The sequence below is a fragment of the Vipera berus genome, assembly GCF_964194415.1.
Source record: "Vipera berus genome assembly, chromosome: 6".
NCBI lineage: Eukaryota > Metazoa > Chordata > Lepidosauria > Squamata > Viperidae > Vipera > Vipera berus.
The window spans coordinates 77,201,000-77,227,725 of NC_138208.1; the positions used below are offsets into that span (position 1 = coordinate 77,201,000).

Here is a 26,726-nt window from a genome sequence, read left to right on the forward strand (position 1 = left end):
GTTCTCACCCAGTTCCATTGTGTTGTTCAGAAGTTGCTAGTTAGTGCTTATCTTGGGTTGTTGGTGGCTTCTGGCTGGCCACATAAATGTATCCAGTCTTTCTTCTACTGGTTTGAAGAGCTTCCTCAGAACTGCTGCCCCTAGGGTCCCCTTCTTCTTCGTTGCCTCTCCAGGTCGACTTTAGACCCTTTTTAGAGTCCCCAGCAGACCAAAATTGGATGTGGAAAACAAAGCCCCATTTTCCTGCACCTGTTACGCCACAACCTCTAACCCGGAAGTGTGAAGTTGCTAATTCTAATTTGCAAGTAATTTGAAAATCAAGAAAGAGCCATAATGAAAGATGATTAACCAACATGCTGATTATATACTGTACATGTTTACCCTGTAGAAAAAAAATTAAAAAGTGATATGATCGCCACTACCAGTTATTTGAAAAGATGTCACATAGTTGTTGGAGCAATTTTAGTGTTTTGCTATCTTAGAGAATAGGAGACAATTCAGGAAACAGGATTTAGAAATTGCTAGTAATTTGGACTGTGAAACATTGGGACAAAGTGCCTCAAAAGATGGTGGAGGAGCTTATATTGACGCTTTTAAGCAAAAAAAATTCATTAAGCCCTACTGTAATATCCTGGAATATGGCCACTGTGTAATTATACTTGGATGAACCAATTTGGTATCTTCACAATACTGTTCCTAACAGTTTAGGCAAAGTGGTTCAGAAGAACACTGATTATTAGCTATATGTTTCCATACTCACATTCAAGGTCAGGTTCTTCTGCTGTAATAAAACGGATTACAGCCTCCAACTGACTTAGCTTCCTGTGAGCTGGATCAATATCTGTAACACAATAAATCCTGGGGGAAGGAGAAAGAAAGAATGAGAGAGTATTGGCACATATTCTCCTTTCGGGGTCTATCCTGACACACATAAGGCTAAGCACAAAATATACCTTTTCACTATCACTATAGAGAGAAGTTAAACCAGAGAACAGGAAACAGCCTAGGGAAACTATAGTTAGCCCATTGATTGTCCCCCATCTTACCATATTCCAATATGGGCAATTGTTTGAATTACTCTCTTATCCCAATAAGAATATAAGAAAACAGAATGCTCTAATCCAGAAGACTGTCACACAGGGCTTCCAGGATCAAAACACATCCTTCATATGTGGTGCACATGTACAGTACACATGCAAAACACTGAGGATTCAGACTCATCTTGACTTCTTTTTTGATTCCCCACAGTCCTAACTTTAAAGGAAAAAAAGGGTAATAAATTTATTTAGGCCCTAGGATTATCGGGTTCTGATATATAAATAATAATAAAAAATGGTAGAGTAACTTTTTACATCTGATTAATATTGTCCAGGGATGTGAACACTTGTGCTGGGTTTTGAATCTGAAAGGCAAATGATTCTTCAAACGGCATAGAATCACTCATGTACAATAGCACCCATTGGTAACTCTTTAAATTAGTTGTGTCTATTCTAGGATTCCGTGACCACCTTTTGCAGCATAATCCAGGGAAAAGACATCTTTGCTTTAAGCAGTGGCAATAGGTGTAGCCACTTGTAGCCACTTGCATTTTGGTGCAGTTCAGAACAGAATCCAAAGGGTTACACAACCCAAATAAACAGACATGAAGATGTGAATCAACCTTGCACCTAACTCAAGCACAGGTTTAAGGCAGCGTTAATTGTTCTGGGAGACAGTGTTTCACCACATCCTTGGGCAAAAATCCTTTCTCTGGTGTATTTAATATCCTTTAATTGGCAAAGATTTAGCTCAGCTGTTTAGCTTCTACAGAAACAGTTTCTCAAGGCCTCAATTGCAAGGACCCAATGCAAAGTGTTCATCTTTCCCAGACGTGCATGATCAGAAAAAAACATCTTACCACTCATTGGCTAAGGTCAAATCTGGCTGCAGAAGGTCATGCAAACCTGAAATGAAAAGGTTATAGCATTGTTATGACGGTGATTCCTTCTTTGTGCCAAATATGCTTAACACTCAAAGTTTTTCACAAGAAATTTCCATTTGTACTGAATGAGAGTTCAGTCTCTGTAGGATAACAGAAATGAGGGTGATGGTTAAGACATTGTGTAATGGGAATATATACACCAAGAATTTAGTTTGGGTGGGGGAGGAGGAATTACCTGATTCCAAATCTTATGTTGTACACACAGACACACAGACACACAGACATACAGACACACACACACACAGACACAGACACACACACACACACACACAGGGAGAGAGAGAGAGAGAGAGAGAGAGAGAGAGAGAGAGAGAGAGAGAGAGAGAGAGAGAGAGAGAGAGAGAGAGAGAGAGAGAGAGAATTTACAGTTTTGATTTAGATGCAACATAGATATGAGGATTCTCAAGTATCAAATTCCAATGCTTAAATTATAATAGATGTTCATATAGTGGGAATGAAGTTCAGTAAAATAGGAAGAACTGCCCCATTACTTCAGTCTACTCGGAAACAGCAAAGGTTGCTTTGTTTTGATAGAATTATTACTCTATAAAGTTATTGAGGCATCCTGTACTTTGCCTCATAGACAAAACCAATTAAAGTGGCAAATGAATCTGACTGTTTGATGCCACAGACCTTGGCACATCCATTTTGCAGAAATGGTTACTGACATTAGGACTGGATATGATACACAACATTGAGAAAAGGGAACTGTAAAAACTTCATAAACACACAGTGGGAGCCTTTCCAAGAAATATTTCGGTTTCAGGGGTGATAAATTAGTATGTTGTCATATTTTCATTTTTTCATTTTATTAGTACTTTTCTTCTCCCTCTTTAAATATGTAGGAAGCTGAGATCAGATTTTTAATAATCATTTCCTACTCTGTCAGGTTAGCAAATAAATACCTAAAGAGAGATGGAGAGGGTAGCCAAAGAAAAACACTATTAAAACCTAGATAGGGTACAAGAAAGTGTTCTCCAATATTTCTCATTCAAGACTTTTACAAAACTATGCCATATAACCAACCTTCTTCCACTGAAGTGTCCCCAACCAGCGTGTATTCACCATATCCTCGGGACAGAACAATTCCCAAGCTGTGAGTTGGGGTGAGGGAGTGGGGGACAATAAGGAAATAAAACAGAATATTATGAAAGTCTATCTCAGCCTCCATTGGTGGGGCATTAAAAAGATAAAGGTTTCCCTGTCAGTCGTATTCAACTCTCGGGCACAGTGCTCGTCTCCGTTTCTTGGCTGAGGGAGCCTGTGTTGTATGAAGACAATATCTGTGTTCATGTGACCAGCATGGCACTATGGCAGGGGTAGGCAACCTTTTATGACTCGTGGACTTCAACTGGCTGGCTCAGGAATTCTGGGAATTGAAGTCCATGAGTCATAAAAGAGCTAAGGTTGCCTTCCCTTGCTCTATGCCAAAGGCTCATGGAATGCTGATAACTTCCTATCAAAGTAGCACCTATTTATTTACTCGTGTTTGCATGCTCTTGAACTGCTAGTTGGGCAGGAGCTGGGGCAAGTACAGTAATGGGATCTCATTGCGCAGAGCTCGGCTCTTGAACCCAGCTGATAAGTTCAGCATTTTTAACTGCTGAGCTATGGCGCCCCATTAACCAGATGCATTAACACTGAAATCACAGAATTCCCAGCCAACTTACAATTTTAAACAACAAAACAATAAAATGGAAAAATTAGAGCATCCAAACAACATTAATCCTCGTAACAAAATACTAATAAGGTCCCTATTTGAAGCTATGTGTTTTTTAAAATTTCTGGAATGACATTAGAGGAGTTAGACAAATTTTGGTGGGATTTATCATTCCAGAGGAAAGATGCTTCCTAGGCCCTGATAGCGGGCATCGTTTGACTGAAAGGAACTGAACTGTACGTATTTTGCCTGATCTTTTTAGATGGGCAGCAACCCTGGATGATAGGTGGTCTTCCAAATAACCTGGCCTGTGAGATGAAGGGCTTTTTAAGTGATAGCCAACACCTTGAACTGTACCCAGAACCCCATCATCCTTCCCTTTTTCCTCCACTATGAATTCTGAAAACTCAGAGATTCAGACTTTTAATTGGCAGGTATAACAACTGAGTTTTTTGGATCTTCAACATCTACAGCATCTTGAAATTGCCTTGATGAATTTGGTTCTATTTCTACAGGTATGAAAAATGGATTCACTGAGTGAGTGAACTGGGGGACTTAAACTGGGGGAGTTAATCCATCTTTTTCTCTACAGGACTTCCATAAAGAAACAGGGCCTCCAAAGGCTTTGTAGATTATTCCTTTTCAGAGCCATTCCTATGGCTCTAGAAGTCAAATTCTCATTCTTTCTTCCTTTTTCTCTCTTACTTGTTGCTATTTTTCTAAAAAAAAGAAAGAAAGCCTACTGTATCCAGCCTAATGCATCTGTTGCTTCTTTTGACATCCTGGTACCATCCAGGTATAATTGGATAATTGGATTACAAAAATAATATAAAAAATATAACTGGACTATAGTTCCCATGTTTCCCAGCCAACAGGATCACTGGCCATGTCAGTTGAACATTTTGGACCTTATAATCTCAAATTATTTTGATGGCATCAGGTTGATGAAGGTTGACCAACTGAATTGAACTGACTCTTTAGGATCCTGGGTGGAATAAACTTTTTGTTACCTAAGGCCATCTGAATAGTAATGCAAAACATTTAATTTGATCTCCCTCTGCAGAGTCTGCTCACTCACCTAAATGGAGTGTGGGTAATATGAGTGAAGAAATAGTCATTAGTGAGAAACAGAATCCTTTTCTGAGAAAAGAAAAAAGAAAAAAAAGTCAGGAATGCTAAACTGTAACTGCAGAGAAAACATACACCTTACACACAGACATAAACACACAGACACATACAGAGAGAGAATAATGCAACTAGAGAAGAAACGTAGTTTGTCTTTCACATGTTTACTCGCTAAAAAGAGAGTCCTGCTCCTTCTTGTTACAAAGTTGGCATGTAAAAAGAAAGGCTTAATTTTGTTGTACATCATCAAATGAGTGCTGAAACTAGGTCATCATATATTAAGAATCTCGTGATTAGGGCAGTCTCCCAATTAAATAAATCTTACATTATAGCATTATATCTACTGGGAATTAACACACACTCAGTTTGGTAGATCCAGTCCTAAGTAAATGTGCAGAGGACTGCAGACTTTATCAATTAATTGGATGAATTTTAATTATATAAACCTGATAGACTGAAGAAGAAAAAAGTATGGTTAACTGGGTTTTAAGTGATGCATAAACTTACCAGAAGAGGCTGTAATGTTTTTTAAAAAAACATTCTGTTGTTTGTGTGAGATGGTGAGGAAATTTTTTGGAGAAGTTTCTATTAAGATAGTATCTGTTTTTATGAGGTCTTGTAGTATAACGAATACAGCAAACAAGCTGTACAATAAATTGACTTTATGTTGTATTGTTACTTAAGATTCATGTCTTTTATAGTGAACATGAATAATACAACATCTCTTTAATTGTCTGTACATACTTTTTCATAATATATGTGATCTTATATGATAATACTAAGGGACACGGTGGCTCAGTGGGTTAGGATGCTGAGCTTGTCGATCAGATGGTTGGCAGTTTGGTGGGTCAAATCCCGAGTGCCGCGTAACAGAGTGAGCGCCTGTTACTCGTCCCAGCTTCTGCCAACCTAGCAGTTCGAAAGCACGTAAAAATGCAAGTAGAAAAATAGGGACCACTACGGTGGGAAGGTAACAGCGTTCCGTGCGCCTTTGGCATCTAGTCATGACCACGGAGACGTCCTCGGACAAACGCTGGCTCTTCGGCTTTGAAACGGAGATGAGCACCGGCCCCTAGAGTTGGAAACGACTAGCACGCATGTGCGGGGGATACTAATAATCTGTATGTTTCATCAGCCTATCATCTGCAGAGATTGCTCATCATCTACATTAGGAGGGTATTGTCTGAAAGTCCACAATAATAACTTAATGTGGTATAAAATTGTTTATGGTCCTCAAAACATGAATGAACCTGACAATTTCTCCCAATGTTCCTATAAACAGTCCACTGGTAGAAATAGGTTGTTTCCAAGATCTCTGTGACATCAGGGCCAGATAAATTGCATCAAGACAGGAAGGCAACAAAATCACTATAGAGTAGAGGTGTCAAACTCGCCATGTCACGTGATGTGTCATGACGTATCGTGACTTTTTCCCCATCGCTGGAGCTGGGGTGGGTGCGGTTTCGGCATAACGCATCCAGCCCATGGGCTGGCAGTTTGACACTCCTGCTACAGAGGTTCAGAATGAGAATTTGTGAGAATAAGAATCTGAGGAGGAAAAGATAGACTACATCATAGTTGGGATGGATAAGGAATACTGGAAATACTTGGGATATTACATCATTATAGAAGCATGGATCATTTGACTTTCATCCTGAAATGAGGCGGTGCCAAGCCTTCTTTAGCTATTATGACCTACACTCACCGTTCCTTTCAAAAAGACAAACCTCTCCTTTGGAGAAAAGGAAGCAGGAAAGAAGATTTTTTTGGAGGAAAGGCTGTTCCATAAAGGGAATGCCACAGCAGAGTAAGCGTGTTGCCTGGAAACTAGGAAATGTAAATGCCTGGCTGATGGCATCTGTACCATGCCTTCTTTGCAAAATCTGATGGGGCAAGTTGATGAAAGATGGTCCCTCAAATACAGGTCGTCCTTGACTTACAACAATTCATTTAGTGACCATTCAAAGTTACAACACATTGAAAAAAGTGTCTTATGACCATCTTTCACACTTATAACTGCTGCAGCATCCCCATGGTCACATGATCAAAACTTGGATGCTTGGCAACTGGTTGGTATTTATGACGGTTGCGATGTCCTTGGGTCACGTGATCAGCTTTTGCGACTTTCTGACGAGCAAAGTCAACGGGGAAGCCAGATTCACTTTAACAGCCATGTTCCTAGCTTAAGAAATGCAATGGTTCACTTGACAAGAAAAGTCATAAAATGGGGCAAAACTCATTTAACAAACATGTCACTTAGCAACATCAATTTTGGGCTCAATTGTGGTTGTAACTTGAAGACTATCTGTAGCCTGGTCCCATGCCATGAAGCGCTTTAAAGGATAAAACCAGCACGTTGATCTGGTAGATTAGTCTTCCTTTGTAAGAAAATATAAGAGGTCATGAGGGGGTTGCCCTCTGCTATTAGCTACTCTATCTCTGTCTCTAGGGCACAGGTGTCAAACTCGCCACATCATGTGACGTGTTGTGACAAATCGAGACTTTTTTTGCATTGCCGGAGCTGGGGTGGGTGCAGCCTCCGCATGATGCAACCAGCCCACGGGCTGGCAGTTTGACACCCCTCCTCTAGGGTGAGTTTTTGTTCAATTGGGGGTGGTGGGTGGGAATGTGAAGGATGCCAACAAAATGGAGATGGGCTCTCCATTCTTCTTGCATCAACTAATATTCTAAAATCTTTGCACAGCACACTGGCCATTTTGTGAATTCACACCCATGATACCAAAGGAATCTTGCTGAGTAGGATTAAGCTGTGGGAAATAATACGATCTTAGCACTGTTTCTTTGTATACCTTGATACATGACTTGATGAGCAATGCACTTCTTATCAGAGAACCAGATGGAATTGGGGGAAAAAGAGACTGGCCACAGCCTTCAAGGCTGTTCTGCCCCTGCTTTAATGTCCTTGAAATATGTTACACAGATCAATGCTCAGCAGCTGGGCTACATGAAATGACAGATAGGCTTGAGATGGAAGTGTGACGGAGAAGGTGACAAGCGGTAGGATAACCATCTCAGTCCTTGTGGCTGCAGGCACGTGGGCTGCTTTTCTTTTCTCCTTCACCTAAATATCATCCTTCCCTTTTGCTAGTTAAACACCAATCCTCAACATCCCGGAAATCCCATCTAGTACAATGACAGCAGGCATCAAAGGAGTTGAGGCTAAATTGTTCATGCTTTGGAAAGGCAGATCGATCCTGCAGGCAGTTACGTGAGCTGGCTGCCAGCTGAGCATTTCAAAAATATCTCAGCTAGCTTATTTAATTAGCCAAGCGTGGCCAGCTTGACGCTCTCCAAAAAAAGAAAAAGAAATCTGTGTGGGTTGCCATGTAATGTTGAGTGGTTCCCCCCATTTTCTGTGTTGCTGGACAGGAAATAGCTCGGCTTAAATGACCCCCATGATATTCCCTCCAGGGGTCCCAAGCCCTCCTGCTTTTCTATTGCTCTTAACATTTGATTTTATGATTCTTAGGTACCACAAGGTCACAGCAAGTGTCAACATCTAACCAATTTGGCTGATCTGGAAAAAAGCTAAGCAGAGCCACCAGGTCCAGCTGGGACTCAGAAATCAAGAGTCTCTAGGATAGGGTGGAAAACTGAAGGGAAAATGGAAAAAAAAATTCCAAGGCAGTGGTAATGCTGCCAAGAAAACTACACAAACATACTTATGGAGTCAACGTTTTGGATTCAAAGAACACCAAGAAAATCAAAATGGATTTACATTTATTTTTAGGCTGTAGTAAGGTGCCTATTTTACACAGGCACACACACAAGCACTCTTCATGGAGCAGAATTTCCTCACAGTACTTTTTCTCCTTCAGTATAGTTTTTGCCTGAATATTGAGGGGAATGGGTGAACTACGTCATGCATTTAGCTTCACGCTGAAACTTGATCTGTTTTTTTTAAAAACCCAGTCTTAATGTTAATTAATGCAGTCAAGGAGGCACTTTGTATAGTCTGAAAGCTTACAAGATTAGAGAAATGGCAAATAGTTTCAAGTATTTTGGGGCAGGAGGTGATGTAATATCAACAGGAGTGAATAAAATGCCTCCATGGAACCCTGCTTTGCTAACCTTTAAAATAATTTTCAGTACAGTTGGAAATGGGGAAGAATATAAACTTAACTAATCAATTCCAGGGAGGATGTGAAATTTAGATGAATCAAAAAGCAGAGCATGAAGAAGTTAAAAAAGGTTAGTGCGGCAAGAGAGAAAAAACTAATACTACTTTTTAGAGTACTGACATATATTTCTTCAACTCTTTTTTTTCTAGTTACACAGACCTTGGAGGATTTGTTGTGATTCAGGGTCAGCCTGTGGGTTCGGCAGTTGGGTTGGACAATTCAGAGGAGGAGGAGGGGGGTGTTGGAGAGGTTGATGAGGGTGTTGGAGAGCTTGCTGATGAGAGCCCTCAGCCAGGCCCATCTGGTTACGACGCAGACCCAGCTGTGTGAGCCTGACAGCGTGGATGAAGATGACCCACATCTGGCCCTGTTCAAGGACGCCCGACGCAGGAGGCAGTCAATGAGGAGTAAACAGAGGAAGGCAATGGGGCACCTCGGAAGGAGGCAGAGAGAAGCCACGCCCTGAACTGTTTAAAAGGGGAATGCGTGGGAGGGCTGGTTTGCTGAAGGCAACCGTTTGAATAGCTCCTGTTTCATGGTTCATGTCTTGTTTTGCTCTGTTTGCTTTTGTGTCCATAAATTTGGCAGGCTTAGTTCCAGCCTCTTGCCTTCTTGTAAAGGGGTTGTCCCTGCATTATGTGCAGGGCCGGTAGTAGGCTGGTACAGAACAGGATTTTCTATCATTTCAAAACCTCTATGCATTTATTTAACTTAAGGGGGCAGCTGGTCAAGCAAACCATCTCAATGCATGTGTGTTATAGACTCCATGGAATACTTTCCAACTCTCTAGAAGAAAACGTATGTGCCTTCAGTTTAAGAGATGCAGGTGAAAAAAAGCAATAATTGAAAAGCCAAGTCATAATGAGATGAAGGAGCAATAATGACAAAATAGTAAAAGACCTAATAAGGGGCCAATAAATGTCATATGGCATTTAATGATAACATATTTAATTTAGGAAATGTCATGATGCCTACATGCATTAATAAAAGGTAAAGGTAAAGGTTCCCCCGCACATGCGTGCTAGTCGTTTCCGACTCTAGGGGCCAGTGCTCATCTCCGTTTCAAAGCCGAAGAGCCAGCATTTGTCCGAGGACGTCTCCGTGGTCATGTGGCCGGCATGACTAGACACCAAAGGCACACGGAGCGCTGTTACCTTCCCACCGTAGTGGTCCCTATTTTCCTACTTGCATTTTTACGTGCTTTCGAACTGCTAGGTTGGCAGAAGCTGGGACGAGTAACAGGCGCTCACTCTGCTACTCGGCACTCGGGATTCAACCCGCCAAACTGCTGACCTTCTAATCGACAAGCTCAGCGTCCTAACCCACTGAGCCACTGCGTCCCTACATGCAGTGTAGGGGTATAAAACATTTCAATTTGTACAGAAGAGAACAAAACAGAAAGGGGGATATTGAAGCCTCTCCTTTTAATGTACACTAGAAGGGGGTGGGGCTTTGATTGCACAATTGCAGCACCTATATTGACTTGTTTGACCCTTTGTGGACACCTCTGCCCTGAATTCTTGATATGCACACCTGGACAAGATTTATTAGCACATAAGTCTCCAGAATTTTAGGAAACATTTCCATTCCTGAATCTACAATCTTCAAATACCACTGGATTTTAATTGATCATATGTTTCTGCAGCAGCTACTGATAAATTAAGCCTCTGTTGATGACAACTATGACTAAAATGGATATTGTTCTCTTTACATCTTTTCTCTGCCTCCTAGGGAAACTCTGTGTTCCTGTTAGAGATGAAGAGAGAATAAAGATATGGCTAAGCTTTATATTTCTGAAACAGCCTTTATGATTTCAGTCTGCTAAATCTCCTGCTATTGTCATGCATCCGATGAAGCTAATCTAATTATACTGATGTGCTTTTGGGATTTTAGGATTGTTCCACACAATTAACCTGTTTACTTTTCCAAATTGCATGGTTTTTAATCTACAATTTTAAAATACAGACTTATAAATACTCACTCCTTTATCCATGGGCACTTTCACATCCATGGACAAATAACCAGTTTCTCCATTGATCATTGCTGTTCGTAACTGCAGAAAGGAACCGGATTTCATTAGAATCTTTGGCTGACTCAGGACTGCTGCCACGCAGTGACAATTTAGGTATAGATATTTCATCCCTTTGTGTAATATACAGGTTGGGCTGTAAGCCTGTAATTGATCGTACTGATTCAGGGAAGCAACTGCTATTAGAACTGGGAAATTTGTTCATACTGAGAAGTATGAACAATTGGCTACACCAGATTGATTCAAGGATGCTCTTCTATATGTGTATATTTTTGCTCCACCTTTCATAGATTACTTGCATCATCTTCAGCTTGTTCTTATTTTGCTGCATATTGCCCATTGTCAATAGACAATGTGTCAATATTCCTGTGATTTGCTAGGAACTTTATGGATAAATCAGCCATGGTAATGAGCACAACCCCCCCCCCCCCAATTAGACACTTACAGTTTCATTGACATCTTCCCATTCTACTTCAGAAAGGTCAACACTGTTGTAATTAGGTTTGGGCTTCAGTTTTTTCCCTTCTTTGTACTGGAATAGTGAAAAAAGGACAGACAAAAAAGGAAGATATGCTTTTTCTCTCTCAAGGAAACACTCCCCACCCTCAGCTGATTATACAGTGTTAGTATCTATTGTTGAACGAAGTTCTAGGCATTATTATTGTTGAACAAGGAAAGTGCAGTTGTGCTCTTCCATTCATATTGCCCCCTGGGCAAAGATGAAGTTGTCCTCAACATCTTCCAGAGTTTTGCTATTACAGAAAGCAAAATAATGCTAGTCCTCGTGGCATCATTAGGAATGGAAGATTTTGGCTTCCAGTTGCCTTCCGGGTGAGATTCAAGGTGATGGTGATGACATATAAAGCCCTACATGGCATGGGGTCCGGATGACCTACGGGAGCACCTGCTACCGGCGTCAACTTCAGTGCGCTCCCACAGAGAGGGCCTCCTCAGGGTACCACCGGTCAGAGAATGTCGACTGGTGACCCCCAGGGGGAGAGCGTTCTCGGTGGGCGCGCCAGTCCTTTGAAACCGCTTACCGGCTGAACTCCGGATGGCCCCCGACCTTCGCTCCTTCCGGCGTGATCTAAAAACTTATCTATTCGAACAGGCCGGCCTGGTCTGATGAGTTTGGGGTTTTAACATTGTTTTTCACTAACTTACTGCATCGGGCGCAATCATTTAATTTTAAATCTTGTATCCTGTATTCTTATTTTTATTGCCCTGTACACCGCCCTGAGTCCTTCGGGAGAAGGGCGGTATATAAATCAAATAAATAAATAAATAAAATAAATAAGATAAGTTTTTTTTCTGACAAAGAGAGGTAGTCCTCTACTTATGACCATTCATTTACTCATGATTCAAAGTTACAACAGTCTAGGTAGGAAAAAGTGACTTATGGCCTGTTCTTGAAATTACAGTTGTTGCACCACCCCACTGGTCAACTGTTTCTAATTCAGGTGCTTGGCCTGAATCACATGATCACAATAGTAATCTTCCAAACAAAATCAATTGGGGAAGCTGGATTTAGTTAATGGCCATGTGATTCACTTAATAACCCCAATAAAAATCATCATAAAATCAGACCTGATCATTTAATGACTCTCTTAACCACATTGCTTAACAACCAAAATTCCAGTCTTAATTGTGGTTGTAAATTGAAGACTACCTGTACAGGCCTAGCATATTTTATTTGTACAAATTATCTTTCCAATAGCCCAAATCAGAAACAATAGCAGCGGCAAAAAGCAGAGAAATAATACAGGAATGATATATACTTTACTGTTTTAGATCAGATATAAATTTTAACACTGTAAGCATATAAGTAATCTAACCAGCTTGGCATTTATTGTATAATTTGTGTTCTTTTTCTAATTGGGATATTTATTGTATGCTTGTAATGAAAGCAAAGAAAATATAAATCAAGAGAAAATATAAAAAGTGAAGGAAGTTCTGGAGGAGATCTTTAAATCTCACATTTTGGGCAGAATAAGTATGTAATTAAAAGGTACCTTGGAGAAAATGAAGTATTTAACCAGCCAACGTAATTAGATAGGTGCATTGGAGCCTTGACATTTAAGTCAAAGTGACATAAAATTAAAATTTAATCGTGCAGGTGAGAAACGTTACCTACCTACAAAAGTTACCTGAGGTCCAAATTCCCTAGACACCATAACAATTCCATTGGCACAGAGTTACCAGTGATGTTTTTGCTGATGCAATGGGATCCACTGCATGTAAAAGTTCCTGATAGGCTGTTGATTTGATACCTCAATGGTGCCATTGAGAAGTTTGCATAGATATTGAATAGATAATGGGTTCATTGGAAAAGAACAATCAAAAACTGCCATTAGAAAAAGACAACCATCCAACAGCACCCACTTACTTTCACTGTGGGATAGCACAAATCTAGATAGCTGATGACCCTGTGCATCAATGAACTGGAGGTTCTAAAATGACGCAAAGTAGACAGAGATCCCAGAAAATCTAGGGCTTGTTTAGGTACTTACCAGTGGTCGGAGGTCAGGATGAGACAGAATGTAGCCATTGTTGGTAATTAGAAAGGCATATCCGTGGATACCCAGCTTGAAATAAATGCATTAAAACAATTAGATGTATTTATTTCATATATATTTTTTGCAAGAGGGAAAGTTACAGGGCCCATCCCACAAAACTGTGCACTGATTGACTAGTATGCACACTATCATTTCTTAGTTTGAAAATTTTGTATAAAATCTTAACCCTTCAAGATATCTCTTTAATTTTTATTTTATTTATTTTTTATATTTCATATTTCTAAACCGCCCACCTCCCTCAAATTATCTTGCTCCTTCTTTAAGAAATACACATCTGGGCCTCTCAGATGCTCTTCTGTCTTAACATACTGTAGGTTAAAACCTGAATCAAGAGAGTTAAGGAGCATAAGAAGCTGCCAATATATCAGGATATTTGTTAATCAAGACAAAATTCTTGTGTCTAATTGGCAGTGACTCTCTGCAAGGATTTCTTCTAAATTTGCTTACTGAATTCCCCCCCCCTCGAACTGAACAGAGCCAGATCGCTCATGAACCTCTAGCAAAATATTCAGAAAGATTCATTTTTAAGTTCAGACCCTAGCTACTACCATCATAATATCGCTTCTCTCCTCCACAATGCCTTGCTCTGAGGGTTCCTCAGATCAAGAAATAAGAATGTGAAATCAGCCTGAACACAATGCTGTCCCCCAGTACCATGTTTTTAAGATTCTCAGAGGAGCACCATATCTTTATAACAAGCCACGAGGAACACGTTTTCTTAGCTGTGCTCATATGATGGTGGGACTTTCCTTTGAAAGGGAGTAGTAGTAACAGAGAGTTTCAAAGGCATACATGTACTCTGCAGACACCTGGGAATGTGAACTTAATCTTTCTGAACCAGTGGGCATCTCTGCTTCTTACAGCATACAGGGATTGAAGGAGTTCTTTGCCATTATGGTGGAATGAAGATTTCCTTTGGGACTGTTGCACTTTTAAAGATCAGACAATTCTCATTATTTCAGTTCTTACTTTGTATCGTGGAGCTAACTTAAGGAGCTCTCTCAGTGGAACATCAGACCCTACTACACCCAGGAGGATGCCATGGGATCTCTGAAAAATAAAAAATGAAAACTAAGAATGTATTGTCTCTTTTTGTCCTTGTACCGAAATCAATATCATCATTTTGTCACTATGTTGACTTTCATCATTTATATTGGACAAAATATTTGGATGGAAGGATAAAAAAGGAGCAGAAATTGGTTAAACGTTCCATTCTCTTCTAAGCTGTAGTGTAGATGCTAATAAAAAGAGATAATAAATTTTATAAGACTAATAATTTCAAAAGAAGCCAGAGAAGGGGATTACATTCCTTTTCTTAATTTGCCCAACAAAGAAAATAGTTCTTTCACTAGTTTTGATATGTTAGTTTCTTTATTTTTAAAAAATTATATTTCAAAGCCGAAGAGCCAGCGCTTGTCCGAGGACGTCTCCATGGTCATGTGGCCGGCATGACTAGACGCCAAAGGTGCATGGAACGCTGTTACCTTCCCACCGTAGTGGTCCCTATTTTTCTACTTGCATTTTTACGTGCTTTCGAACTGCTAGGTTGGCAGAAGCTGGGACAAGTAACAGGCGCTCACTGTTACGCGGTACTCGGGATTCAACCCGCCAAACTGCCGACCTTCTGATCGACAAGCTCAGCGTCCTAACCCACTGAGCCACCACGTCCCTTCAGAAGCTCTAGAGAGTCCCTAAAAGGGAGTTAGGGCCATACAGGGAATGCAGGCTATACTTTGTTCACTTGACTTATTTATAAATATACTCTTTAAAATGTTTTTATTTATCTCGCATACTCTAGTTATAGGGTTTTAAGAAGTAGTAACACACATGTCCATTTAAGAAATAAATTAATGTCTGGAGATCTTCTAAAGATGTTTGAATTTGTTCTACCAGCAGCAAGATCTGACTGCTGGCCCAGTGATGGATTCTATTGCAAATCAGGGCTGTTTCCAGAGGAGGCAGAGGAGGAGAGGACCTGGAGCTTATGGAGCGAAGGAACTGGATGAGGCTGTCGGCAGGCCCAGAGGAAGAGAGAGAGGCTTTTGGAGGAGTTGGTGGCGGCGGCAGCAGTGTGCTCCAGGGGCGAAAAGAAGCAAGGCCTCTTTAAGGAAAAAGTGGAAGAGTCAGCATCAGAAAAAGGAAAGAAGGCGAGGTTGTCAGAATACAAGCGAATTTGAGGGCTAATCCACATGGAGCCCCATTTCCATCTGTCCTGTTTGCCATCGTTCACTCCCTAGAGACTAAAATGGACAATGTGAAATTTGAGCGGGCCCCGAACAAGGAGTATATATCGGAGGTAGTGACCCTTTGAGAGCTGTATGCAATGAAATTTCATTTTGATGTATGCCGATTGGTGTACATTCAAAGTGACAATAAAGTTATCATTATTATCATTATTATTATTAAAGCTCTGTCAGTCTGGTCTACTTACCTCCACTCCAGAGGAAAACTAAAACATCTGAAAATTATCTAACTGTTCTGATCTTAAGACATGTTTTATTCCTCACCACCCTTGAAGTTCATGTTCCTTATTCATGTTCCTTACTCTCTACAAGCTCCAACAAACAAAGTTTAAATTTTGCAAGCTATCCTCTTTTCTTGCTCCCGGTGGAGGTTGCCTAGAAAATGATGCTTACCGTTTCATTTTTTTTGCTGAAGACAGGCATAGCCACTGTTGTCATAAGCAAAAGACTTTGAGCTTGAGAGGCAAAGAGCTACCAGATAGAAAAAGAGCAGCAGATTAGCTGGTGGAAGAGTAATTGGCAGGAGAAGCACAAATCCTTTGGATTAAATGGTAGGAAAGCACAATGAAAAGTGTGCACTAAACATACTAACTATACAAGAGGACAAGAAGAATATGATACAGAGGAATAAGAGATGAAGCTGAGACATGCTTTGACAATACTACTTTCACATAGGCAGATAAGATCATAAAGAAAGTTTAACATGTGACTGCACTTCTTCATATCCAGGTTAACATGGCATAGTTAGAGATATAGCTAAGCATGTGTATCACTTACCCAGACTTAACAAATTGTAAATGTGCTTACATACATAAACATTCAAACTTATATTCAGGGATCAAATGCAAATGGGCTGGGGTTGAAAATAAGGGATATGTTCCACAAGAGACATGGGCTTACATGGAAGATGGATCATCAGCAAGTTGGAAGAAATAAAGGTGAATTGTGTGAAATGAACAAAGGCATCACAAGCTAGAGATGGAGAGATGGGAGGGAGAGATAGCTTTGCAGCCTCAGAAGAGGAAAAAACCATTTATCTAGGGCTTCAAGTCAATTCAATAAAAGCTTCACCCATTTCACCACAGAGGGTTTCAAAGTCTCATTAGATGAATCCAAAGATCCAGCATAAAAGCCAACTAGATACCTATGGAAAGTCCTGAGTGGTATGAAGGCAGCTGCATCATTCCAGTCACATATGAAAGCAACCAGTATTGAGAGGAATCCTTCCTCTGTTGGGAATAATATATTGCTATTATTCTTAATAGCTGTACATAGCACTATCTTCTATGAATGTTAAATTTCACTGTTGCATCACCTATCACAAGGGTAGGCAACCTTGGCTCTTTTGTGACTCGTGGACTTCAACTCCCAGAATTCCTGAGTCAGCATGCTGGCTCAGGAATTCTGGGAGTTGAAGTCCACGAGTCACAAAAGAGCCAAGGTTGCCTACCCCTGACCTATCACAACATTTTATAGTATTCAGTTCCACAGATTAATCTTCTGCTAGCCATTCTAAATGTTAGCTCAGTGGGCATTATTAACAGGTTGAGTATGGGTAATTCAATAACTAAAATGTAGATGGCCATCCTGTTACGGTACTAAATATTTACTGTATAATTGTGAAAACATTTCCTCTATATTCTCTCAAACAAATGATGTTACTGCTATTTCAGTATTCAGAGGGAATCCCTACTAATGCTAAAATCCCATTATGGACATTGTATAATCTTAACAATTACTTCAAGGTGTAGCACTAGTTGCATAATTATCCACATGTCTAGAAAGAAATAAGTATCATAAATTTCAGTTTAAGTGAGCACCAAGTTGCAGTCAAATCCATTAAACGAATCTAGGATTAAGCCACAATTCAAACAGGGCACCTTCAGCCCATGAGCCATGCTCGGAAATACTATTCCATGACACAACACAACACAACTCAAATACATCCAGAATTATGTTATCTGTGTCTTTCCCATGCTGCGTTGCTCAGTCACCACTGTATTATCATCTGGATGTATAGTTAAGCTACAAAGTAATCTAATATACAACACAGCAATCCACATAAAAAAGAGTCAATGTTCACAAAATACAGCTAGGTTGTTACCTCCTCGAATTGTGGCAGCTAGTGAGAAATGTGGATGACATTAATGAATGGACAGGACAGAATAGATGAATAAGCCAAACAAACATGCAACCACTAACACAAAAAATGCAAGTGAGAAAAACATAAGAGCAAGCAAAAGCATCACATATAGTAGTAGTTTTTAGGTAGCAACAGTCCAGAATCAACAATAAAATAAATACAAGGTCATTCTACTGATAATCTTAACTAAATTGGAAAAGAAATTTCTTTTATAATTTAGTTCCAAGAAATGTTCAGCTCTCTGAATTCAAAAATATCTTCTCCGGTCTGAGATGGCCAAGGCATGGTATGGTGTGGTGGGATCAACTTTTTTAACTGTTGGCTCTTGTAAGCCCTTGAGCTGGTTGTGGACAGTAGCAGCAAGTAACTGGGAACACATAAAGCCATATTCCATCCAGAATCAGATATTTTAACAACTGTAGATTGATTCTGCCAGTATCAAGATTGTTAATGCTCTGCCTTACCATTTAATGTACAACAAAGACCATGCATATGTAGCAACCACCAGGCAAGAATTTTTCCTTGGTTCCTTATGATTTAATGGGCTCATTTTTATAGTTTCTTGGGGAACAGTACAAAGTGGTTCACTGTTGCTCTCTTCCTGGATTTATTTTTAATTTCCTAGTCTAACCTATAGTTCTGGTGCTTCCCAGTGATCTCCCACTGAAATCCAACAATGGCCAACTTGTTTAACTTCCTAAAACATGGCTGTAGGTGTTCTGTTCCAACCTACGACCGGCCCTGTTGGAATGTCAGGGACAACTCCTTTTTATAAACAATAGGCTGGAACTAATCTGACCAAATTTATTTGCAAAAGCTAAACAAAAAAGTTCAAACAAAAGTTAAACAAATACAGACCAAGACTTTATCAGAAGCTCTTCAAATGGTTGCCTTCAGCAACCAGCACCTCCCACACATTCCCCTTTTAAACAGCAGTCTCAAGGCGTGGCTTCTCATTGCCTTCTCCTGAGTTGCCTCATTGCTTTCCTTTGCTCAGTTCTGCTGGATTGCCTCCTGCTCCTAGCGTCCCTGAACAGAGCCAGCTGTGGATCGTCTTCTTCCAATCTTTCACGCTCACACAGCTGGGTCTGAGGAGGAACAAGATGGGAGGGGCCTGGCTGAGAGTTCTGCGGTGCATCAGAACCTTCCTCTGACACCAAAGGCTCTCCAAACCCCTCCTCCTCCTCTTCAGAATTGTCCAACTCAGCTGCCGAATCCACAGGCTGATGCTGAATCACAACAGTAGGTGCTGCCACTAGGTGGTCAGGCTTCATTGCTAGGAGTGGATAAATGCACTTGAGAAACTTTAGCCTTATACAAAATGATAGACATTCCTATGAGAAACCTGTAAAATTGTACTACTGAATTTCAACTTGAAAAAAATATAATGGAAAGTCTTCACTTTTCCCAACAGTCTCACTGCTAAAGCGAGAGAATCTTGCTCATTATGAAAAGCAGTCTTCCTCCTCAAACAAATTCTTCCTTTGGATTTTAGCCTTAGTCATTTAAGACATATGGGACCCCATAATGTATGTTAATTCTTTCTGTGAAATAGGAAACAAGCTACAGTATGCTGCTGCTGCAGGCTCAGTGACCCATTTATTGAGCACAAACTACTTTTTTTCTTTCTGGCGACTAATCTTTTAATAAAGTGCTTCTGCAGAATTTACAGAGACAGAGATTTTAACTACGGTAAGTCATGCTATGCCTCTTGTGATTTCTTTTGAGTTCCTGGACTATGGTGGAACTTTAAATTGCACATAAGGAAAATGTGATAAACGTTAACTCTTTTAGAAGGCACATTTTAACACTATCCAGCTCTGTGATCCACTTCTGAATGATATACATATTGCAAAATATATTTGAAGAGACCCTTATCTCTTAACACCTTCAGAGCTGGACTAGAAACTTTTCATGAAATACTTACAGCACTATCCATATAGGCTTCAGTCCATATGATGTCATGATCATGGTTGATAACCATTGGCCGACTAAGTACATGCAAATATTCCATGACATTCTCTTGCACATCAGCCAAAGTAGATATTTGTGTGTAGTAGCCTGACATGGAAAAATATAGGGGGAAAATAAAGATTTACCCTTCATTTACAAAAACCAACTGACTATACCAAAATCAAACCTTCTGAAAGTTTTCTAAACATACTTTACATGTTTCTATTTGCAGGTAGTCCTCAATTTATGACCACAATTGGGACTGGAATCTCCATTGCTAAGTGAATAGAAGGCTGTTAAATGAGTTGTGCTTGATTTTATGACCTTTTTGCCATGGTTGTTAAGTGAATCATGGTGGTTGTTAGGTGAAGCAGATGGTCATTAAGAGAATCCAGCTTCTCTCATCAACTTTGCTTGTCAGAAGCCAGCTGGGAAAGTTACAAATGGTGAACACATGAGCCTACGATGCTGCAACCATCATAAATCCATGCCGGTTGCCAAGAGCCTGAATTTTCACTATCTGACTGCAGGGACACTGCAGCGGTTGTTAAGTGCAAAGACTGATTGTAAGTCACTTTTTCCAGTACTCTTGTAACTTGGAACAGTCATTAAATGAATGATTATAAGTCAAGGATTATCTGTACCATCTTTGTAGGTTACCCCATACTATACACAAGCACACTATTTGGAAATTTAGGAAAGGCCCAATTGAAATTGTTACTGTTATTTTTTTGCTTCTTTTATATTTTCTTTCTGAAGCAGTAGGCGTGAGCCTAAATGGACTCCAGAAGATGGTAGAGGACAGGAAGGCCTGGAGGAACGTTGTCCATGGGGTCGCGATGGGTCAGACATGACTTCTCAACTAACAACAACAACATATTTTCTTTCACCCACAAAATGCTCCTGATTCAGTTTCCTAATTGCATATTCTTCAAAATCTGTGGCAAATGGTTCGTACAAGAGTAGGCATTACTATAGTCTGCTACTTGTTTCTGGAACTTTACCAATTCAAATTAGATTTGCATGTCACAATTGCTATAATATAAAATATATATTTTTTATTTTTTATTTTTTTATTTTAATTCCATTTATATCCCGCCCTTCTCCGAAGACTCAGGGCGGCTTACAAGCTTAGCAGTAGCCTTCATTCTATGTATATGCCTGCTTATTAGGGCTTTTACACACACCCCCAAGCGGCATTATTATATGATTGGCAAGTGCTTCTGTCTTGCAGAAAGGATGATTAAAATGAATATGTATGTGTGTGTGTGTGTGTGTGTGTGTGTGTGTGTTTATGTGTGCAAATTTTTTGGATTGCTAACAAAGAATTAAAGTGAGCTGTCAATATGAGCTGTCACTGCTGTGACTACTGCCTGTGGATGGCCTTGGGTTAGGCTGAAACAGGAAACAAGATTTGTATATATATATATATATATATATATATATATATATATATATATATATATATATATATATATATATATATATATACTCGTCCCAGCTTCTGCCAACCTAGCAGTTCGAAAGCACATAAAAATACAAGTAGAAAAATAGGGACCACTACGGTGGGAAGGTAACAGCGTTCCGTGCGCCTTTGGCGTCTAGTCATGCCGGCCACATGACCACGGAGACGTCCTCGGACAAGCGCTGGCTCTTCGGCTTTGAAACGGAGATGAGCACCGGCCCCTAGAGTCGGAAACGACTAGCACGCATGTGCGGGGGAACCTTTACCTTTACCTTATATATATATATATATATATATATATATATATATATATATATATATATATATATATATATATATATATATATATATATATATATATATATATATATATATATATATATATATATATATATATATATATATATATATATATATATATATATATATATATATATATATATATATATATATATATATATATATATATATATATATATATATTACCTTTGTTGTTACAAGCTATCCATTTCACATTCTGGACGAAGCTGACTTCCCTCCCAATAAGGTATGTAAAAACACGGACCTGTCAAATGAGATCGCAAGCATTAGAATGTAATATTAAAAACAACCAGCACTCTACATCATTAATATTTCATTTTAGAAAACCCTGGACAAGATCAGCATTTATCTTATTCTGGCTCCCATCTGCAATTCTCAGGTCCTGCCACATTGTATCTCTGAGCTAAAGACCCCACTCCAAAAGACAGTCCTTATGTAAATATAGGAGTAAGAGTATGTGGAAATAATTAGTTTGAATTCATGGAATACCTAAGTCAGAACTAGCTAGTACTTAGATGGGAAGGGAGCAGGAAATCTCAGGGCGATAGGCTAAATGGATTTTTTTAATTCGTTGAAAAGAAACAATGACACAGGACTTTCATGAAAAAAAAGCCCTACATGGATGCCCCGTTTGGAGATCTGCTGGCTTCCTCAAACATGGATGAAGCCGGCAGCCCTGCAAATGGGGCGGCGGAGGTTTGGAGGCCTCTCCAAATGGGGTGGAGAAGGTTTGGAGGCCCCGGGGGAGGGGCAGGGCGCTCGAGTGGCTCCAGCAGCACCCGGGCTGAAGGCAGTGCCGCGACCTAGCGCCCATCGCCAGGGAGACCCGCCGCCGCTGCCGCACAGGTACCTCCCGGCTCGGAGGAGCTGCGCTGCCGGAGACGCTCGCAAGGCTTCCTTTGGCTGGGGAAAGACCCAATGCCTCCGAGGTGGGGCCGTGCAGGATATTCTGAAAGAACGTTTCCTTCCTCGTTTTCGCGCGGCCCTCCGCGGTTGTCTCGGCCTGCGAGTCCCCCCCTCCCCCTGTAAGCTGGCGGCACCGGGCAGCGACAGGTGCGCGTGGCTCAGGATGCGGCATGGGCATCAGGGCTGCCAAGGATCAGCGCAGTGCAAGCAATCCAGGGCAGGAGCTGATCCCGAAGCTTCACAAAAGGCGGAAAGAAAAAAGTCCCAGAGAGAGAGAGAGCGCAGGGCGGGGGGAGAGCAGTTTTTTCAGAGGGAGGAAAAGTAAGGACGGCAGAGCCATCCATACTAGAGGTGGATGGGGGCAGGGCTGGTGCACATTTTGCGTTCTGTGCATGCATGTGCATGCACGCATGTGAGCGCACATTTTGCAGCTCCCACTTTTTTGTGTGTGTGACGGAACCGGTTCCGAGTGGCTCTTTTGCTGTTTCAGGTTGCTGACCCCTGATCTAGACCAATCTCATTAATTAGCAAGATCCATCCAAAATTACCTCAAGCAAAATTTTAGCTAGGAACCTAAGCGTCTCCCTGCTACTCATTGTTTTGTTCCCTGCTCATGATTCATACCAGACCAGTTGATTTTCTATGCTCTTCTCTGTTTTTCACTTTGGAAGCTAACCTTACGATCAGGCCAGTTGAATTTTTCAAAGACATATTCATAATCTTCCATAGCTCCATCAGTAAGCAGCATGATTGCTTGGTTGCAAAGGCCTCCTTGTCCTGCATCTCTGAACTACAAGCAGAACAAACCACAATGAAAATCATGTATAGGGATACACATCTTACTGGCACAAATAGTATAGCAAATTAATGAAGTCCTTCATTAAGCCTCAGCAACTCCTATCTATCGTACTGATAAAGGTAAAGGTAAAGGTTCCCCCGCACTTGCGTGCTAGTCGTTTCCGACTCTAGGGGCCGGTGCTCATCTCCGTTTCAAAGCCGAAGAGCCAGCGCTTGTCCGAGGACGTCTCCGTGGTCATGTGGCTGGCATGACTAGACGCCAAAGGTGCACGGAACGCTGTTACCTTCCCACCATAGTGGTCCCTATTTTTCTACTTGCATTTTTACATGCTTTCGAACTGCTAGGTTGGCAGAAGCTGGGACGAGTAACAGGCGCTCATACTGATAGGTGTGTTCAAACAAATTTATTCATTTATTTTTATCCTGGCTTTATTATTATTATATAACTTAAGAGAGTAAACATGCCTTCCTCCTCATATTCTCCTCACAACAACAATAGTGTGAAGTGGTTGGTCTGAGAGAGAGTAACTGGCCCAAATTCATCCAACTGGCTTTCATGGCCAAGGTGGCACTAGAACTCATAGCCTCGTAGTTTGTAGCCTGGTGCCTTAACCACAAATAAAATAAAATAAAATAAATAAAAAATGTGTTCGTAAAGGTCTCCCTACTTTTGTGCTAGATAATTCTATGATTATTTATGCTAGAAGGGAAAATCTTTGTACATGCCAGTAACGTATTTCATAATAAGTCATGGGAAGAAAATATTAGCCATGAAATGGACAAAAACAATCCAGGCACGGTGATCCAATATACCCAACTTGAATTCAGTTATGTTCCAGAAGAGCAGAATATTACTTAGGCTTTCCAAAAATAAAAACAAGACTTTTGCCTAATCTAAATATTTCTGGGTAAATGTAAGGTTGTTGGTAACATTATCATTATATGTACATTATTGATATTCTTCTTCATAGCCTCCAACTAAGATGACTCTGGTGAATTGATGCTAATTAAGTGTAGTGCCTCCTAGCTTATCTCTTCCTTCCCAAAGTAGTGTTTGCTGTACATCATCTGAAGGTTTGGGTGGAATACTGTATGCTAGATGTAAGCTTTTAAACTATGCGAATGAACCAGACCAGGAAATATACTTGGTTTAATTAAGTAAAGTACATTAGGCCTTAGCATTCCAAAGCTCTTGCTCTCATCTTCTCTAATGCCTCCCTTCCAACCCTTTCTACCTCTCCTATTCCTAGGAAAGCAGACCCAAGTGTTGTGATTCAGTGTCAGCTTGTGCTTCCAGCAGCTGAGTCCGATGAATCTGAGGAGGAGGAGGAGGGGGGGTTGGAGAGCCTTTGGTGTCAGAGGGAGGCTCTGATGCACTGCAGGACTCTCAGCCTGGCCCCTCCAGTCATGTTCCTCATGAGGCTCAGCTGTGTGAGTACAAGGTGTCAGACTCAGAAGAGTCACAGCTGAATCTGTTCAGAGACGCTAGAAGCAGAAGGCAAATCAATGAGGCAGCAGAGCAGAGCAGAGCAAATCAATGAGGCAACTCAGTGAGAGGAGGAGAAGGCAGTGAGAAGCCACGCCTTGGGACTGATAATAAAAGGGGAAGGTGTGGGCAGGGCTGGTTGCTGAAGGCAACCATTTGGAGACATTCTAAGGGAATCCTGGTCTGTTCTTGTTACTTCTGTTTAACTCTTGTTTGTTGACTTTTGTTTGATATTTTGATTCATTTAATGAAGGAAATATTCTGTTGCTTTTTTGTTTGAACTGTAAATAAATTTGGCTTGGGTTTTTCCAGCCTATTGACTGTAAAAAGGAAAAAGGGGTTGTCCCTGACACACAAACAGGGCCGGTTGTAGGCTGGAACAGAACACCAACCAAATATGTTATCCTCTTGAACAAATATGAAATTGGAAATATATAGTTATCATTAAACACAAAAGCCAACTCAGTGGTCTCCCTACTGAAGAAACAGAGTTCCAGGTTAATCTGCACCCTATCTATTAGGGTCATCTAGTCCCATAGGAGCTTGGCAATATGGGTTGTTTTTAGTCCCCAAACCACTCCTAATATCTATTTTGGTCACAGTGACAGAACTGTTTTATTGCTATCCTGAATCCAACACATAATAAATATGAACAAGTAAATCAACATTCTTAAAATAATAATGTCTGACCTGGTCTGCAGTTTGAAACATGTTCATCAGCAGGTTTTGGCCATGTCACAAAGAGTATCTGTCACCACTATCTCTCCTTCCTTTTCCTCCAGTGATTTGCAATAATCAGCACAATGCTGCAGGACACGGAAGCCAGTGTGCCCTTAAAAAGTGGAATATAAAGAGTCTTACCTCCCTCAGGATTTTGAAGGATTCAGTCAGGGCTTTGTTCACCTTCCCAACTCCTTTTGCTTGTAACTCGTGCACCAGCTGCTTGAAATGCTGAGCAAATGAGACATTAAAGGTGCTCTAATAGCAGTGATTAGAAACATTAGAGAAAGGATACTAAAGGAATGTCAAAACTTTAGAAAACTACTTAAAGAATAGAGATCTCTAGCACAAGCTATATATGAAGGGTCCTTGGTAACATCATCCGTGCTAATCTAAACTAAAATCCTAAAGTACAAATATTCTCCTTTATTGGCAAGCTATATATTTCAGCACTGGGACAGCTCCATTATTTGAGTTACCCATTTCCCCTTCTCCTACCCTTCTTTTCTATACAGATAATCCTCGACTTATGACCAATTACTGAACAACCATTCAAAGTTATAATGCAGCGGCCCCCAACCTTTTGGGCACCAGAGACCAATTCTGTGGAGACAGGTTTTTTCCACAGACCGGAGGGGGCATGGTTTTGTGTGCTGCCTGCATCCTGTGGATGGTGCTTCTCTTGTTTCCATGGCCCAGTTTCTGGCATGCCATGGCCCGGTGCCGATCCACGGACCAGGGGTTAGGGAATCCCTGTTATAATGGACCTCTCCAAAAGTTACTTATGATCTGTTTTCAAACTTATGAGAGCTGCACCCCTGTCATCATATGATTGCATTTTGGGTTCTTGGCAAGTGGCTCAGCTTTACAGAATGATCCAATGTCCTACAGGCATATGACCATGATTTGCAACACTTTTCAATTTCTGGCATTTACTTCTGGTTTCTGGCAAAAAATGCCCATTGGGGAAAATGGATACAATTAACAATTGTAGTGTTCACTTATTGTCCCCTACAAAAAATGTTGAAAAATCAGCTCCAGTGATGTGATGCCCAACTTACAAACATAATGACTTACAATAAAAAATCTGGTCCCAAATGTGGTCGTAACTTGAGGACTACCTATATGGCCTCTGTGTCTGCTGCTTCATACAATAACCTCAGGAATTCTTGCCCCTG

At 40.6% G+C, this 26,726-nt stretch overlaps 1 protein-coding gene across 1 annotated transcript in view; it reads right to left on the minus strand.

The window, feature by feature from the left end:
• CACNA2D4 (calcium voltage-gated channel auxiliary subunit alpha2delta 4) overlaps window positions 1-26,726 on the minus strand; it is a gene marked incomplete at both ends in the record, with an annotated part of 176,901 nt that overhangs the window by 119,249 nt on the left and 30,926 nt on the right. Inside the window, 13 exons of the mRNA XM_081330661.1 lie at window positions 761-858; window positions 1,898-1,943; window positions 3,008-3,075; window positions 4,720-4,781; window positions 10,890-10,961; window positions 11,383-11,469; window positions 13,448-13,522; window positions 14,483-14,563; window positions 16,150-16,227; window positions 19,827-19,960; window positions 21,804-21,882; window positions 23,221-23,334; window positions 25,690-25,779. Of these exons, the coding sequence (XP_081186787.1) occupies window positions 761-858; window positions 1,898-1,943; window positions 3,008-3,075; window positions 4,720-4,781; window positions 10,890-10,961; window positions 11,383-11,469; window positions 13,448-13,522; window positions 14,483-14,563; window positions 16,150-16,227; window positions 19,827-19,960; window positions 21,804-21,882; window positions 23,221-23,334; window positions 25,690-25,779 (1,084 nt within the window). The remainder of the gene's footprint in view (window positions 1-760; window positions 859-1,897; window positions 1,944-3,007; window positions 3,076-4,719; window positions 4,782-10,889; window positions 10,962-11,382; window positions 11,470-13,447; window positions 13,523-14,482; window positions 14,564-16,149; window positions 16,228-19,826; window positions 19,961-21,803; window positions 21,883-23,220; window positions 23,335-25,689; window positions 25,780-26,726) is intronic.